Raw genomic sequence first — 17,644 nt, 5'->3', positions numbered from 1 at the left:
TAGTTGCTTTAGAACTTAATTTTTTTATTTAGTTTTAGACAACATTAGAGTTTTATTAAGTCGGCATAGTTTGTAAGCTCGACCTTTCCGAGCATCCCAGGCTATATGCTATTGTGCTGTCAGGGATAAGTAGTCGTCATGGTTTGAAATATTGACCTTGCCGACTTAACTGTTAGCAGTATAAAAATATTACTTTTTAGGTGCAAAGTACAACCCATTGAATGCTTAACGGCTAGAAATTTCAAAATCAAGACATTAGGTGTGTTGTTATTATAAAATCATTCTCAACTTCATCTTCAACCTTGCACAAAGAATGGAAGTTTCAAGTGCAACACACCCAAATATTTGTAGTCTTTGTACACTAAGTGGTCATTTTGCAAATGATTGTCCCTTTAAAGGAAGCAAATGCATTATTGATGGTTGTAAGGGATTCTTATTTATCATGAAAGCTCTAATAGGAGATGTATATCATCCGTATGCTTCAAAATGCATCTGCCACTAGTGAAAAATGCAAACAAAAAAAAGTCTGCCAAAAAAGTCCTAATATCTCTTAAAAGGACTGCTTTTGGGATCCCTAGATTTGTAGTCTTATTTTTCAAAACGACTGTTCCTGAGATTCCTTTAATTTTTTAAATTACGACTTACTTCAATGGACTCGTAAGACGGACTAACACATACAGACGTTTCATTAATTTAATATTAAAAACTATAAAAGCTAATGTACAGTAATATGGGTCTGAATAATTTCAAAAAAGCTGATTCGTCTGAATCGCAATCTAACTGGTATTTCTGACTGAACCTATTTCAGAAAATCTGAATTCTCTGACTCATTTCTGACTGAAGATTAGAAACTCATTAAATTCAAATTAAAAACATATTTCATACACAAATCAAAACATTCACCTTCAATTCAAATTTGAAATTTGTTGTACCATATTAACTGAATTCACATGTGAATTGAGCTGACACTTAGGTCAAAACCCCAAAAAGCTCTGCACAACTACTGAATTCACACCAACCTACAAACAATGAAAATATACTAAAACCAACAAAAAGATGAACTGCTCTGCCAACTGATCCAAATAGTATACCTGCGGCAAAATAAGTTCGGGCATTAGAAGTTTAAAAACAAAGTTCTGACAGCACAGTATGACTGGTTCTCACAAAAAGCAATTCTTTAAGAGCTGATGATGATAAAGAAAATAAAGAGTATGGTGCTCATTAACTTCAACTAGTGATGACAAAAAAAATCAAGGAGCTGCTGCAATCAACAATCAGAGAATGGTGCTCATTAACTTGCAAAGAAGATATATACCTGAATGATAGGCTGCAATCCTTGGTTTTAGCTTGTTTCATGATAACATGAAGAGGACCATGTGTTCATCTCTCCGTGTACATACAAAAAAAGAGAGAAAAAAGAAAAATTCAAGTATTCAGTCAAAACTTATTACCTGATCTCCATTCCAATACTCGTTGTCAGCTACAGATGTTGAAATTAGTGGAGCTTGATTCGCAGGTGCAGTAAACACATAAGGATCTTCATAAGCATTCACATTTAAGCCTGATCTTTTGGGAGATTCTAAAACAAGATGCCAATGCTTCCTATTCTCATCACCGCAATAAAAAACTTGGCTAGCTTGAGAAGCATGGATGAATGGTTCGTCGACATCTTTAGACTGGCTCGTAAACCTTTCGAAGTTGACGAACCTCAAATTGGTCTCTGCGTCCACATATGATCCATGTTTTTTGTCTTTCACTCGAACCCAACTACATAAAAAAACTACTTCTGTGAAATCTTCATAATCGAGTTCAAGTATCTTTTGCAAAATGCCGAAATAAGAAGTATCATCAACCACTAAGTTAGAATCTCTAGCACTTGCTCTAAAGCTGGTGAAGGCATCCATTGTCACTCCACTGTTTTGTGTGGTCATAGACTTCTCTGCTTCTTCCGTACAGAACAGATAACCATTTACTGAATACGCCCGATAGGAAACTGTCTTAAAGGAAGGACCAAGTACGAGCCTATGAAACTCTGTCATGGGTGTGCCTAGAAGTTAATCTCTTAACCAGGGAATGTAATTCATAGCCTTTCTCCTAGATTTTCTGTTTAGACTTCCAATGTACCTCTTGTATTTACCGCGAAACGACAAATTTAATAATTAGTGACATGGTTATTAGTTCATACTATACATAATTATAATGGTCAAGAGCCTCATATAGTGTAAAGAAATGATTCAGAGACAAAACTTAGGATTCTGCTTACTCTTCCCATTCAATATTTTCATCTGAATGTCTCAAAACCCAAAGTTGAACTTGCTCATGTTGTACGGCAGTTAACTGGTATGGTTTTCCACGTGAAGTAGGCGGGTGTGGACCTTCATATACCTCACCGCGCAATGCTACCTTTCCATGACACTTGTAAGACTTTAGCTTACCCTCGGGAATGAACTCCATCCAATGGCGAGCTCCTTCAACGACATCATGCTGTGCAGTAATAGACCCTCCAATATAGTTTTTGTTCAAAAGGTAACACCAGATATATAATGTACATAAGTTCAAAAGAATTAAATTAAAAGGATCAGTAGTTAAAGGAGTAAACCTCTCAAAAGGGTACATCCAGCTAAATTGAACTGGTCCTAATGTTAGTGCCTCTTCGGCCAAATGTGCGACAAGATGGGTCATAGAAACAAAAAAAGCCGGCGGGAAGTACATTTCAAACAAACATAAAGACTCCACTACACGTTCATGCATTAGACGAAGCTCTTCACGATCAATAACCTTAGAACAAAGAACCTTAAAAAACAATGACAAATGTCTTATTGCCTCGCGCAAAGGCTTACGCTCTTTCAAACAGTACATTAGAAAAATTGGCATCAAACCCTGCATAAGACAGTGATAGTCGTGAGATTTTAAACACTTAAATTGTAACTCTTTCAAATCCACTTTTTTTTCCCAGTTTCCGCTATAACCAATAGGAACCTTCAGTTTGCTAAAAGTTTACAGACTAGTTCTCTTTCATTGCTAGGCAACCAATAAGGAGCATGGGAGACTTCTTGTTTTCCATTATTATCCTGCAACCACAAGTTAGGCTTTAAATTCAGCAGTTCTAGATCTCTGCGCGCTGGAACCCCATCCTTAGACTTATCCTTGTGTCGCATTAAAGTTCCAAACAAGTTCTCTGCCCAGTTCTTTTCTACATGCATCATATCCACATTGTGCAGAATATGCGGAAACTAAAGTTAAGATTAATTAAGTTAGCAAAGGCTAAGAAATAACAAAAACATATTGAATAAAAGTTAGTGAAGGCTCAAAAATAACAACATATTGAAAATTATGCATCAGTTACCTTCCAATATGGCAGACTGAAAAAGATTGATCTCTTCGAATAAGGAGATTCAACTGACCGCTTTACCAGCTTCCCAAATTCCTTATTTGTTGTTGCTGTCCTATTGAACAATTGGACGCCACTCAAACGACTTGGTGCACCCCTATTATCCTCAGATCCATTGAACCTAGCTTTGTTACGTCTATAAGGGTGAGAACGATCTCTTAAAAATATTCTATGACCCATGTAAGCAAACTTGTTACCCCATTTCAGCCAAAAGGCCTCAGTTTCTTCACCTCATGCCAGACAACCAAATTTTCCAGATGTTCGCAAACCAGACATGTGTGCATAAGCCGGATAGTCGTGTATGCACCACATTAAAATTGCTTTCATTGTGAAACAAGTCTTTGTATGAGCATCATATGTTAGCTTTCCGCTTAACCATAACTCAATCAACTCCTCGATCAACGGCTGCAAATAGACATCAATGTTGTGGTTGGGAGCACTTGGACCAGGAATAAGTAATACTAACATTGTGAAATCTTTCCCTGTGCATATTGATGGTGGAAGGTTATAAGCATTAATCATGACAGGCCAAGTATTGTGCGAAGTCATCATTCCGAATGGATTAAAACCATCAGTGACTAGTCCTAGACGCACATTACGTTTCTCGGAAGCAAACGCAGGCCATTTCCTATCTATTGATTTCCAAGAAGAAGAATCCACAGGATGTCGCATGTGTGTAGAACTTTCTAAACATTTGAATGCCAGTACATCTGTTCAGCTATCCACGGAGTACCATACCAACGCTGCAGCCTTTCAGTAATTGGGAAATATCTTAGTTTCTTCACTGGCACCTTTTTAGCATTTGGATTACTCCCTTCAGGAGGTAGTTGCCATCTACTTGCGTGACATTTAGGACACTCATCACAATCAGCATACTCCTTCCGATAAAGTATGCAATCATTAGAGCAAGCATGGATAATCTCGACCGGCAAGTTAAATGGCTTAATCATGTCCTTAGCTTTACGACAAGAATCTGGTAACGTGTTCCCTTCGGGTAAAATAGTTTTCATAAATTTCAATAATTCAGTAAAGAAAACATTAGAACATTGATACCTTGCTTTCATACTAAGTAGCTCGATTACTGCCGACAGTTTTATATGTTCACCACCACAATCTGGATACAGGGGTTGTAAGGCATCCATCATCATCTTACTGTAATCGACACCAACACCATCTTCAGCATTAGCACCAGAACCATCTTCAACTGTTGCAGCAGTACCAACTTGCGGATCAGAATCACCAAGGAAGTCTTCATTGTTAATAAGATCAGCGCGGCCTAGTGTGTCAAACAACAAGTCGATCGGACCAGGAGCTTCATTCACAATATTATCAGTGGGTAACGTAGGAGCTCTAATGCTGGAATCATTCGCTCCAGATTGCTCTCCATGATGGATCCACGACCGATATGTCACATCAAACCCATGCTGAAGAATATCCCCATGTATTTCATCAAGAGATTTTGGACAACAATTGTAATTCTGACATTTCATACAAGGACAATGAAATTCACTTATATCTTTGCCAAGACTCTCAACTGTAAATTGAATGAACGACTTAACACCTTCAATAAACCGAGGTGAACCCTTAGGTGCCTTCAACCATTCTTTACTTGGAGGATCCACACAACGTGACATCTACAAATAAATGACAAAAGCAATAAATAATACTAATGTACTTGAGCAGTATAGTATGAAATAACATAATCAGAACCCACCAAATACAACTACTCTTGACAAATTTTAGTAAAATTACTGTTTCCAAATACATTAATCACTACATACGAAATCCTCCAAATAAAACCCCCAATTTTAAGAACCTTAAATTACAAGAAACATCAATCAGTTAACCAAAGGGGTAAACAACCCCCAATTTTCTTTTAAAAAATTGTTTATTACCTGAATCACTTTAACCGAAACTTCAGCAGAGATTAGGAGTCTGAAATTGAAATCAAAAGAAGAATTTAGGAAGGGTTTCCACTGAAATTGATATCTAGTCAAAACCCTAACAAAAGAAATCTCAGAATGGAGAACATACCTGATTTTTCAGATCGATACTTGATTTAAAAGATGACTAATAATATGTAACCCTAAAAAAACGTGCGTGAGAAGATGATTTTGTATTAAACTTGTCTGAGAATGTTTTTCATCAGACATGAATGAGAGAAAGAAGAGAACAGGAGAAAGAGAGAGATGGAGTGAGACGATAAGGATAATAAGAGAATGGAAGATATTATTTTCTTTTCAGACAGTAATAATCTAAACCGAGTTAGATTTGAAGCTCACTCAGTAACATCTGAATGAGCTGAAACGTCTATACATCTTTTTCACATGTCTCGTATTCTGAAGAGAAAAAATGGATCATTAACCCAGGGATGGGGTTTTTCTGAAATTGATTGAAGATTAAATTTGATGGAAGATTAAATGCAATTGTGGAAAAACATTCAACCTTGATTCCTTGGAGATGATGCATTTATCGTATACAAGTTTCTTGTAGGGTTAACAAGTGATGGTTTTCAAAAATCCAGACCCTGACATCAACTCTACCTAGACTGATTGCAAATTTTACATTAAAACTAAAATTTAAACAAGTTAGTAATAATGAACACATACAACTTACAAGTTACACATACAACTTACAAGTTTAAAACAAGTAACTAGTATTGTTCTGTAATCTAAAAGGCATGTTCAATTTGATAATCAAATAGTTTGAGATCACTATGCACTGGATCTGTAATCTGCAAATTCAACAGCTAAAATATACACTGCAAGCACTGGATCAGTCCATCTTTACATTGCAGCAACACAAACTCTCCACTGGACAATAAATGATAGACGCATTTATGTGTCTATTTTGTTCTCAATATTCTGTATTGTTAGACTCGATTAAGTACTTATTGTGTTATTTTGTGTTTTTGTAGATGTTTTTAGAGAAATAAGCCTTTGCGGCGAAATGAGCTCGAAAAGTAGTGTTTTACACCCCAGGATAATGTAACGGAGGCACCTCAGAAATGCACCGGAAGCGTCCAAGAAATGTATCGGAGGAACCCAGAAAAATTACTATTTCCACCCCAAAATTATTATTTCCACCCCAATTGCTAAAGGGACACCCGTACAGGATTAGGGGGAGGACACTTTTCTTCTCATAATTCAAATTTTGGAAAAAGGCGGGAAATTTCTAAACAGTTCTGGCAGAATTTCGATCGTCAAAATGAAAGGGTTATGGGTCGATTCGATGGCTGAAATTTGGTATAGAGATGTGATATAGGTTAAGAAACATATTATGGGTGACATGATCGATCAAATTTGGCTTGAATATTCGGTATGATTCACACACCCAAAACAGAGCACGTGGACTGTAACACGAGCAAAATTGAAGTTCTTGTGTGCATGGGGGAGTTCTGCTGGCGTTGGAAGAGTGTTGAGGCGTGAATAAGTCGAATTGGAGCGTGCTGGACCAGATAAAACGCGTGAAAAGCTAAAACAGGAAAGAAAATATCCGAAAATATTTTCTTTCACTGCCAAGGATTTGTGGAGTTATGGAGGAGATTCGATGCATGCTACGGGTTTAAATAGAGTCCTTGGAGGTCAGAGAAAAGTTGTCGAGAGTCTGGGGGGCTGAGGAGAGCCAGAGAAGAAGAAATTCGAGTTTTCCCAAACTCGGTTTCTGCTGCTGATGATGATGAACATGAAGAACACGAAGAACGGACCAGCAGCAACAGTCGTTTTTCTACAGTGATAACGACTCACACATGTGGGTCGTACAACAGGCAGACTTATTTGCTACAACATTTGCGACAAAGCTGCGGCAGTCTTATTTTGTCACTGAGGGTCGTAGTTCTCTGGTTTTATTGTATTTCTCATACTCTCATCATTTGTAAACCATTTTTGAGCCATAATAAATTATTTTGAGAGCATTTTTATTATGATGAGTTAAATCCCTCGTAACCAAGGCAATGGAGGAAGCTATTCACGCAACATAAATGGGTAACTATTTCATTTAATTATATAATTCACCTAATCGCTGCTTTTGCAGAGTTTTAAGTTATTTGAATGATTGTCTTAATTATTTGTTATTCAGTTTGATAGGTTATGCTTGGTTTAATCTCTTGATAATCTATGCTTAAGGTTTACAAATAATGTTTGAGAATCTGTATGATTGATAGTGAATTGAAGATAAAAGAGGACTTAAGAATTGAATAGAGTTTTGAAATATTTATCATTCAATTTTGCATAATAGTGGAATCTAGTGTCTTGGTTACCTCTCGCACCCATTGTTAATAATTTTGTATATAATTTTATTAAATCTTTAAATTTAATCTTCACAAGCCCGAGAGTTTGAACCTCATTACTACAACCCAGAAAATCATTAATCATTTTGGCGCCGCCGACGCGGATTTGTGTTTAGGTAGAATTTTTAGGTTTTTATTATTTATTTTTTACTATTATTTGTTCCTTTTTACGTTTTTTTTTTTGTGTCTTTGATTTACAGGCTCGAAGTGGAATACTAAGGACTTGGGAACAAAAAGCTTAAAGTTAAAAGCTAAAAGAGAAGAAAAAAAGACATAATTTTTTTTTTTAGGATTTGTAAATAGGCTTTATTTTTCATAATTTTTGTAATTTTTGGACTTTTTATTTGGACTTTATTCTGGACAATTGGACTTTATTCTTTTTTTTTAACCCTACGGAAGGGTATTATTATTTAAAAAAAAAATTATATAAACTGTGTGCAGGGAAGGACGACGATTACTATATCGTCTCGTCCCCTCGGGTTCATACATGACATAGGAGTCGTGGCCCGAGTCGACTTCAACGGTTCATCCCCCGTCTGGTACGGGAGGTAAGTCCATCGAAACACTCGCGAATCTCCTGTCAGCGGTTTTACTGTATTCCTTAAGGTGATTCATTGATTGAGGACGAATTTGGACTGTTTTTAAATTCCTAGTAAAGGGCAAGGCCTGGACAATACTAGATAAGGGTTCGGATTTCATCACCGCTCCCTTCTTTCCCGCCTTAGGAAAACGAAACCTAACGCGAACCCAAGCTTTAAAATTTGGAATAGAACGAGACCGATAGGGTAACGAGCTTAATAGGAAACTCGTTCGAAAAATATTGGTTCCTCTTTAAGTACACTTCAAAGTACATGATGGTTTCTGTGAGTTGAATGCGTGACTGCGCCGCCTTCTAATGCGGTGAGGCCTTGGGTATCAAAGCTCTACTAAGCTTCCCTCGCCTAGATTCAACTTACATTAGCTCGGATTGATTCCAGAGGGGTGTGCTCAAATTGTAACGAATTCCTTTTCGAAGGAATAGAAGCTGGTCTAAAAAACAATCTAAGTGGAGCCATCATGCTTTTTGTTTGCTAGAAATCTTTAGGTTTGCTTTGGTGGAGTCGAGTCGGCCTTGTTTGTGGTTGTGTAGAATTCCCTTTCAATTAAGAATGTCGAGATGGTATGATAGAAGCCAATACAATGAATATCGACCTGAATTTGAATATGGACATCATCCTTTCTATGACCATGTTGGGAATAGTGGTTGGGAACGCCATCATTTGGAAGGATATGGGTCATACCCTGGTGAGCCCAATTACTATCCACACATGCATCAGTCTTACGAGCAAGAAGATTATAGTACTAGGTCTTCGTCTCTAGAGGATACAATCAAACTATTGAAAAGTAGTCATTTTTATGATCCCTCTGTTCCTATTCCTCCTTTAGAAGAGTCCCTCAGGGAGTTAGCTGAGTCGATGCGTAAGTTAGCTGAGATGAATAGTGTAATTCTAGACGAAAGAACTACAATAATGAGTGAACTTTCTATAAAGGAATCCCTCAAGCTGATGGATGAGACGAACGAAAGACTTGCTCGAAATAATCTTACATTCCAAAATAGTGTTTCCAATTTTACCCTTGATGTAAATAGTGAATATTTGCCTAATTTAGAGGACGAGGTTAGAATAAAAGACACTACTTATTTAGATAAGGTTCAATCATCTTCGTACTATGATAATGAGGATAGCAGTAATGAAAAATCTGAAATATGTAGGCATAGTGATCAGGAGTCTAGTAATCCAATTGAGCTATATAGTGATTATATTATTTCTAGTTCAAATCCAAATAATTTTTATGATTATTCACCTATTCAAAAGGACGAGGATTTTATTAGGGATACCACCGTTTTAGACGATGTAGTTTTTCCTTTTGATTACGAAGCCGATAGTGGTTTAGAGGAACGGGTTCATTTCGAAAATACTGTTTTAGAGTCTAGCGACTTAGAAACAATAGTCTTGGAAGAAGAAGATAGACCCGTAGAGATGAGTAAAGATGCACTACCTGATAATAACTTAGAATAATCTCTTGAATATTTTAAGGACTCTGAAGATACGGAAATTCAAGAAATAATTAGAGGTCTATCTAGAGACACTGAAAACTCTAAGTTTGAGGGTGATTGTCACTTCCCTAGTGCCTTACCTTTAACTCTCAGAAATTCCCCACACTTAGGACTTGATATCTATGCCTCGACCATTTTACAAGATTATCTTCATACACGTTTTCCCGAACCTAATGATGTCCAGGAAGAAGTTCAGTCGTTAGAAACCCATCCTCTGTTTGATGTGGTTTGCCCAGGCTATGATCCCCAGATTGACTTTGTTTTCCCACCAAATAGTTTTCTTCCAACTGTGGGAACGTTTATATTCCAAATGTGTCGAATATTAAGTTGTGAGACTAAACCTAAATGCTTTAGGAAATTAGAATCGACACATTTGCTTAAGAATGACCACTACTCTCATTGTGGTCAATTATGTAAGTCAAATCTTATTGACTTAGAGGATCCTCAGTTATTTAGGTTATTATTGTGCGCTTCTAAGATCATATTTGAGTTTTTCCAGACTCTAGGACCTAATGATTCGGATCCCACCTATGAAGAAACGCAGCCAATGAAAATTTTCTATTTAGACCCTTTCGTAGAACTTGAACCTGAACCACAATTAGATATAAATTTCTTAATCAGGAAACTAAGTAAGGGCATGCTAGTCTTGTTCACTTTCTTGGTTCATTGCAGTTTCCTTTGGTCAGCTCTATTTAGTTTTGAAGACCCGCAGTTATTTCGACTGTTACTTTATGGTTCGAGTTGTCTAATCCTTTCCTAAGTCTGGATGAAGACTTTAAACTTAGCACTTCTTGGGAGGTATCCCATGCTCATGCAACACAGTAATATCTTTCCTTAACTCTTTCGCTTCAAATGGTAACAGTTTCTCCTTGTTCATGCTTTTAGTTTCATCTTTAGAACATTGAGGACAATGTTAGATTTAAGTTTGGGGGTATGGGAGAAACTTTTTAGTTGCAATTAATAAACTCCAGAGCCTAGAAATTTATGCGTATTCAGGATGACACTAACTAATCTAAGTGGATGGAAGCATCTTGGTTGTAGGAGTTGAGTAACCAATCTGATTAGATGGAAACATCTATAGAGTCTATTCATAAAAGCACATAGCTCAGGTGTTAGAAATAACATGATAGTTGCACCATATCTCGTTGAGTCCTTTTCATTTCTTTTTTTTATTTTATTTTAAACTATGTTTCTCTAAGTGATTAGGTGGGGCACACGATTCAAGTTGTTACCACTGCTAGGATGAATTAGAGTGACTGAGTTACTAAAAAAAAAAAAAAAGACCGGACCAGTTAGACCAATCGGAATAAGTATTAACACTTGGATAGCAATATGCGTGTGTTCTCCCTGTTTCCGTCGCCTAAGCAAGCGTGGAATGCAGGACCCGTGGGAACTATCGTGTAATCTGCTGACAAGAAGCATGCGCTTGGATCAAAAAGATCTATTCATGTCGTTAAGTTAAAAAAAAAATGGTTATTGTTCTGTGTAGTCAACTGTTGGTTCCCTTGTATTTTCCAGTTTGTTGATCTAGATTTAAGTTATTGACCACTGGTTCCCTTGTATATGCCAGTTGTGTTGATATTAGTCAGACCGGTATCTCAGTCCATTAGGATAGGTTCATTCTGGCAGTGGCCTTCAGACAGATATGTGAAACATCGGTCATTTGGTTAACATCAAAACCATCTACATTTTTCTATTTCCATCTCCTTTTTCTATCCATATGATTAGTTTGACTCCGAATATGATGTCCATAGTGCAACTATCTAAGTAGAGCTCTGTCACTTTATATGAATTTTAGTATGCTTGAGTGTAAACTCGTGTACAACAATTGGAATTTCACATCAGGGTACTTCCTCCTGTAGTCAGTGTTTGTAAGCCAACCAAGGAGATTCTTTAGTGCCTTCCAAGGTTCGTTGTAGATAGCTAGGGTCTGGAGTAAAGGTTTTGTGGGTACACCTCTGGTAAACCCTCCCGGGATTAACTCGGTCACTAGGGACACCTAGTGAGTTAGGATTTTATTTTTGCTCGAGGACTAGCAAATAATAAGTTTGGGGGTATTTGATAGACGCATTTATGTGTCTATTTTGTTCTCAATATTCTGTATTGTTAGACTCGATTAAGTACTTATTGTGTTATTTTGTGTTTTTGTAGATGTTTTTAGAGAAATAAGCCTTTGCGGCGAAATGAGCTCGAAAAGTAGTGTTTTACACCCCAGGATAATGTACCGGAGGCACCTCAGAAATGCACCGGAAGCGTCCCAGAAATGTACCGGAGGAACCCAGAAAAATTACTATTTCCACCCCAAAATTACTATTTCCACCCCAATTGCTAAAGGTACACCCGTACAGGATTAGGGGGAGGACACTTTTCTTCTCATAATTCAAATTTTGGAAAAAGGCGGGAAATTTCTAAACAGTTCTGGCAGAATTTCGATCGTTAAAATGAAGGGGTTATAGGTCGATTCAATGGCTGAAATTTGGTATAGAGATGTGATATAGGTTAAGGAACATAGTATGGGTGACATGATCGATCAAATTTGGCTGGAATTTTCGGTATGATTCACACACCCAAAACAGAGCACGTGGACTGTAACACGAGCAAAATTGAAGTTCTTGTGTGCATGGGGGAGTTCTGCTGGCGTTGGAAGAGTGTTGAGGCGTGAATAAGTCGAATTGGAGCGTGCTGGACCAGATAAAACGCGTGAAAAGCTAAAACAAGAAAGAAAGTATCCGAAAATATTTTCTTTCACTGCCAAGGATTTGTGGAGTTATGGAGGAGATTCGATGCATGCTTCGGGTTTAAATAGAGTCCTTGGAGGTCAGAGAAAGGTTGTCGAGAGTCTGGGGGGCTGAGGAGATCCAGAGAAGAAGAAATTCGAGTTTTCCCAAACTCGGTTTCTGCTACTGCTGCTGCTGATGAACATGAAGAACACGAAGAACGGACCTGCAACAGCAGTCGTTTTTTTACAGTGATAACGACTCACACCTGTGGGTCGTACATCAGGCAGACTTATTTGCTACAGCATTTGCGACACAGCTTCATCAGTCATATTTTGTCACTGTGGGTCGTAGTTCTCTGGTTTTATTGTATTTCTCATATTCTCATCATTTGTAAACCATTTTTGAGCCATAATAAATTATTTTGATAGCATTTTTACTATGATGAGCTAAATCCCTCGTAACCAAGGCAATGGAGGAAGCTATTCACGCAACATAAATCGGTAACTATTTCATTTAATTATATAATTCACCTAATCGCTGCTTTTGCAGAGTTTTAAATTATTTGAATGATTGTCTTAATTATTTGTTATTCAGTTTGATAGGTTATGCTTGGTTTAATCTCTTGATAATCTATGCTTAAGGATTACAAATAATGTTTGAGAATCTGTATGATTGATAGTGAATTAAAGATAAAAGAGGACTTAAGAATTGAATAGAGTTTTGAAATATTTATCATTCAATTTTGCATAATAGTGGAATCTAGTGTCTTGGTTACCTCTCGCACCCATTGTTAATAATTTTGTATATAATTTTATTAAATCTTTAAATTTAATCTTCACAAGTCCGAGAGTTTGAACCTCGTTACTACAACCCAGAAAATCATTAATCAATAAACTTCATTGACTGCAATCATTCTTTTCGGTAGACGAACACAACCACAAGCTCATGGCATCAGACTCACAACCCTTTTAATCTTCTCAGCTGCACAATTCAGCTCAACTGCAACTCTTGCATAACCACTTGAGCCATCATCCATTCTCTGCAGTTGCATTCTTAACTCTTGCACCATAAACTAAGCCTCCCTGCAATATCATACATTCATAATTTAACAGCGTCAACCTCGCACATTCAGTAATTTATAATCTGCAAATCACAACTAAAAGTACAAGCAAAATTAAACAGGTTACTGACACCAACAAGTGTATAAGTGAACATACTAATATTTCATTAAGTAATAACAGGGCTATGAAACCTGCTAAAGCTACATATATATAAAACCATAACACTTGCATGTTCTATGACACTTAAGATTCAGTTTTGAGTTTCTTCTTTACAAAAGAAGAGAAGAGACTCAAAACCACAAGTTTGATCCCAAAATACTTGCACCATATCCTTAGTTACCCCAAAATACTTACACACCATATCCATATATTTCTTCAAGATAGTTACATGTTCCCCATGTACTTCACATCATCCATTTGTATACCCAAAAAAGTCCCAAAAAACCTCCAAAATATCCATTTCAACCACCAAAATAGGAAAACAAACTTCTAACTTTAAAAGTCTGTATCAAGTGTTACTGGCCAAGGACTAACAGAGTGCTTGGGCCACAAAATCTTCTCACCATGTGAAACAGTAGAAAGAGTTCCTTCTCCAACGCAAAGCTCCTCACTACCTCCCACTATTACATCAATGAGGACTAGATATTAAAAAGCATCATTTTCATCAGCAATCCTATCAATACGACCAAATGCAACTGCACCCCAACGCATATTCCTTAACACAATATTCTGGATTCTTCGACCACCCACATTCATTTGCTATAAACAAAAAAACATTCTTATGTAAGAAACAAAACAAACTTGTTTTAACTTCTAAGTTATGCTTTCATTGTTGTTTCATTCAGACTGATACTCATTCAATTTTCTAATTGTTCCAGTTGTTATCAATTATCCATTCACTGCTAACTAAAGATGATAGAACATTACCTGAGCATTACTAGGATTGCTGGTACTAGGGTTTGCATTTAGAGCCAACTGTCTTAGTTCCTCAACCGTCTCCTCAAGACCACAGACACGAGTTTCCACGGCTACAGTCTTTAGCTTTTCCTGTCGTAGTTGTTCTCTGCTAACTGCGGATGCTCGTAACTCAGTCTTTGAAACCCCACCTCCCATGCCTCGAACAGTACCCCTTCCATCAACACCAAATGTCTGCCAATAATTATTTACATTTATGTTAAACAAAATAACAACACAAACAAAATAGCAATATAAATTCAGCTCCACCCACCTTTGCAACTGCATCCTTATCTAATGGGGTCTCATTTCTGTTCTCTTCCATTGCATACAACTCCCTCACCGTTTTCTGCACAATATAGAAAAAAATATACATAAGTGGATAACAAAATATCGGAACTGCAGTTGCAAGTAATACTAGTGAATTCAACTGAATAGATGAAACCACAAAACTTAAAATAAAATTTCTTGATCGTACTTCATAAGATAAGGGATCCAAATTTGCAAGGTCCTCTTCAGGGACTTCCTGGTACACATGTGTAACCAGGTACAAATCAACTCTTGTTACCTGAACAATAGGATTTTGTTTTTCCATTTCCTCCCGGCGAGATGCAATACCAACCCTACCAATGCTATGCAACGCTTTCAACTCTTTCCTAGCTCGCTTCATTTTTTCCCTAATGACCCTATCTTCATCTTTATTCACCATATCAACAAATTTCTCCCAATCCTCTTTCCTCACATTTCCAGGTCTATTGTTTTTCATTTCAGCAACAGTGGTATATTTATCACATATCAGCCTTAGGGGAGTCTTTGAATTCTTCCATGCCTTATGTGCCCTTTTCAGTACTTTGTCCTTCAGAACTTGAGGAACCATATAGTCATTAGTAATACTCTTCCATATCGATTCCTTCACTGGCAGCAGGACATCCTTCCATGTTATATAACCTGGTGAAGCAAGATTTCTGGTTATCTTTCCAAGTTTGGTGGAAAATGTCCTACGGGTAGGACCTATAGGTTGTCCGTTGTCATTGAATGCAATTGGAATACGTTGATCACCTACACAAAATAATACAAAAATCATTAGAGGTTCTACAAAGCTTGATATATTAAGGGAAGTAAAATAAAACAGCTTGTTGCATTACCAATTACGCTTTCTTCACTATTGTCAGCTTCACTATCGGTGTTTGTCTGCTGTAAAGCCTCAGGCCATGGCTCACCGCCAGATAATGGACTCCCCTGACCGGGAGAATGCTCACCCTCGGACGATGGAAGAGACATGTGCCCATTACTTGCATATGGACTTCCATGACTGCCTAAACCATCATTTGATGGAGATCTTCGTGTATCAACCAAAGGACGCCAAGTAGATGCTGAATTTGTGCTAGGAGTTGCAGAACGACGAGATCTGTTGCTACTTCTAGGACCCCTAGCCATAGTTATCTAATCAAAAAAAAATACATAATAAGTATCTCTTAAACCACATACACCCATATCAGAAATCATATGCAATGCAAAAGATTAAAGGAAATCAGATAGCTACATATGCAAATAGATAAGGGTGTCAAAAACATATATGACAGGGACATCCCATCTTTTAGATATTACCCTATGAATGGGTTTGGATCATACACTGAACCAAAAGCATTTTATGCGTTATTTCTGTTTAGATATTAACATATGAATGCCAACTCCGGAGTTGATACTAACGAGAAAGTAAGGAAACATATCATTATATAAAATGTATGTAATTGACTGAATTGGTATCACCAAGCTTAATATACACTAACAAAAATAAAAATAAGTACAATGGAAATTGTGATCCTTAGCTTACTCGTTGGGTACAATTCATCAAACTGTTAACCTACATACTACCGAACTAAACAAAGTATATAAGCAGCATGTCAGGGATACAAATTGATCTAACACTTAACCTAAGAATAATCAAATTTGAGAAAAACAACTTTGGGTTTAGCAACACAATTCATCAAACACCTAACCTACTAAAATTAGTGAAAGTTGATTAAAACAGGAAATTACTGAAATTACTGAAACTCAGTACCACAAATTATCAAACACTTGACCTACTGAACATAAAAAAAAAAAAAAAAAAAAAAAAAAAAAAAAAAAAAAATGTATACTTGCAGAGATTGAAATAAAAAGAAATCCCAGTTAACCGTTAGCATCTAAAGAGAAATCCCAGCACTTGAAATAAAAATAAAAAAGAATAAAAAAAATCATCCAAGAAATTCATAAGAGCAAAGTAACTGAAATTCATATCATGCCGAATCAAATCAGATCAGATGTTATACCTGTAGTTCTTTGAGAAATCCAACTGACCTGAAAGTCTTCTGCATTCAGAAAAAAAAAAATAACAAAAATAATTAAAACCTTGATAAAGAAATTGAAAAAGAAACAGGAAAATTTAACACGAGATTAACTTGTAGAAATTCATTCAGGTCGAATCAAATGATGTATATGGTATACCTGAAGATAAACCCAACTGCACCGACCGGAAGGTCTTCTACCTAAAAAAAAGAAAGATTAAAGCCCAACATCAAAAAATTGAAGAAGAAAACAACAAAATTGAAGAAACAAAACTTTACCTGATAAAGATTCAAAGCTAAAATAGGGTTTCAGGAAATGAGTTATGAAGTTATAAACAGAAATAGGGTTTTCGAGAAAGAAAAAAAAGGGCTTTTAGATATGAAGAGAAATATGGCTTTTAGGGTTGTGGAGCTTGCTGGTTTGCTCTAATCAGATCATCATCAGAGTTTTTTCTCTGGAGCTCTAAACTGGAGAAAATAAAGGTTGTCTGAATGAAACTGATAAAAAAAAAACGAGAAACGGTTAAATATACTGTAATAAAAGGGCTAAGATATTTCGTTAGAAACGAGGAGATTTCATCATCACCGTCGACATTTTTCGAGGACTACATCCGACCCTTGTTTCTGGAGGGAAAAACCCGGACAACTCCCGCCTAAAACTCAGACTATAGAAACAATTACCTTCGGCAGACTTATCTGACATCCATGTGGAAGAATATTATATTCCTTAAACTAATCCCTGGCATTAAGTCTGTTTGGTTAACTAGATTTACTTTTCAGTATTTTTCATTATAGAACGGTCTGTTTT

The 17,644-nt window shown here is 36.7% G+C and overlaps 2 protein-coding genes across 5 annotated transcripts; both read right to left on the bottom strand.

Annotated features, from left to right (window-relative positions):
* Positions 1-882: 882 nt before the first annotated feature.
* Positions 883-5,572, bottom strand: LOC113275734. Of its 2 annotated transcripts, none has more exons than XM_026525286.1 (5): positions 5,426-5,572; positions 5,287-5,326; positions 3,347-5,025; positions 1,316-3,233; positions 883-1,091 (listed from the first exon to the last, which is right to left on the bottom strand). In XM_026525286.1, the coding sequence occupies exon 3, from the start codon at positions 5,023-5,025 to the stop codon at positions 4,078-4,080; it is 948 nt and encodes a 315-aa protein (XP_026381071.1). In that variant the 5' UTR covers positions 5,287-5,326; positions 5,426-5,572; the 3' UTR covers positions 883-1,091; positions 1,316-3,233; positions 3,347-4,077. The 2 variants fall into 2 exon arrangements, with proteins under 2 accessions (XP_026381071.1, XP_026381072.1); XM_026525287.1 differs by having other exon boundaries at positions 1,452-3,233.
* A 7,712-nt stretch (positions 5,573-13,284) lies between these two features.
* Positions 13,285-17,342, bottom strand: LOC113275733. Of its 3 annotated transcripts, XR_003323745.1 has the most exons (9): positions 17,116-17,342; positions 16,997-17,037; positions 16,822-16,860; positions 15,655-15,952; positions 14,988-15,568; positions 14,784-14,858; positions 14,483-14,704; positions 14,119-14,314; positions 13,285-13,576 (listed from the first exon to the last, which is right to left on the bottom strand). XR_003323745.1 is itself a non-coding variant. In XM_026525284.1 (8 exons), the coding sequence occupies exons 4-8, from the start codon at positions 15,944-15,946 to the stop codon at positions 14,201-14,203; spliced, it is 1,284 nt and encodes a 427-aa protein (XP_026381069.1). In that variant the 5' UTR covers positions 15,947-15,952; positions 16,822-16,860; positions 16,997-17,037; positions 17,116-17,342; the 3' UTR covers positions 13,695-14,200. The 3 variants fall into 3 exon arrangements, 2 of the variants coding, with proteins under 2 accessions (XP_026381069.1, XP_026381070.1); XM_026525284.1 differs by lacking the exon at positions 13,285-13,576 and having other exon boundaries at positions 13,695-14,314; XM_026525285.1 differs by lacking the exon at positions 13,285-13,576 and having other exon boundaries at positions 13,695-14,314; positions 15,078-15,568; positions 17,116-17,341.
* Between the last annotated feature and the right edge of the window lie 302 nt (positions 17,343-17,644).

The sequence above is a fragment of the Papaver somniferum genome, chromosome 4 (genome assembly GCF_003573695.1).
Source record: "Papaver somniferum cultivar HN1 chromosome 4, ASM357369v1, whole genome shotgun sequence".
Classification (NCBI taxonomy): domain Eukaryota; kingdom Viridiplantae; phylum Streptophyta; class Magnoliopsida; order Ranunculales; family Papaveraceae; genus Papaver; species Papaver somniferum.
Note: the sequence above shows the minus strand (reverse complement) of the source record. Positions and strands in the feature narration are given on the sequence as shown.

Coding starts and splice junctions, on each gene's coding strand:
- LOC113275734 (XM_026525286.1), bottom strand. CDS start 5,025: ATGTCACGTTGTGTGGATCCTCCAAGTAAAGAATGGTTGAAGGCACCT.
- LOC113275733 (XM_026525284.1), bottom strand. CDS start 15,946: ATGGCTAGGGGTCCTAGAAGTAGCAACAGATCTCGTCGTTCTGCAACT. Junction 15,569..15,654: donor TAGTGAAGAAAGCGTAATTG/GTAATGCAACAA, acceptor TATTTTGTGTAG/GTGATCAACGTATTCCAATT. Junction 14,315..14,482: donor GCAATCCTAGTAATGCTCAG/GTAATGTTCTAT, acceptor TTTTGTTTATAG/CAAATGAATGTGGGTGGTCG.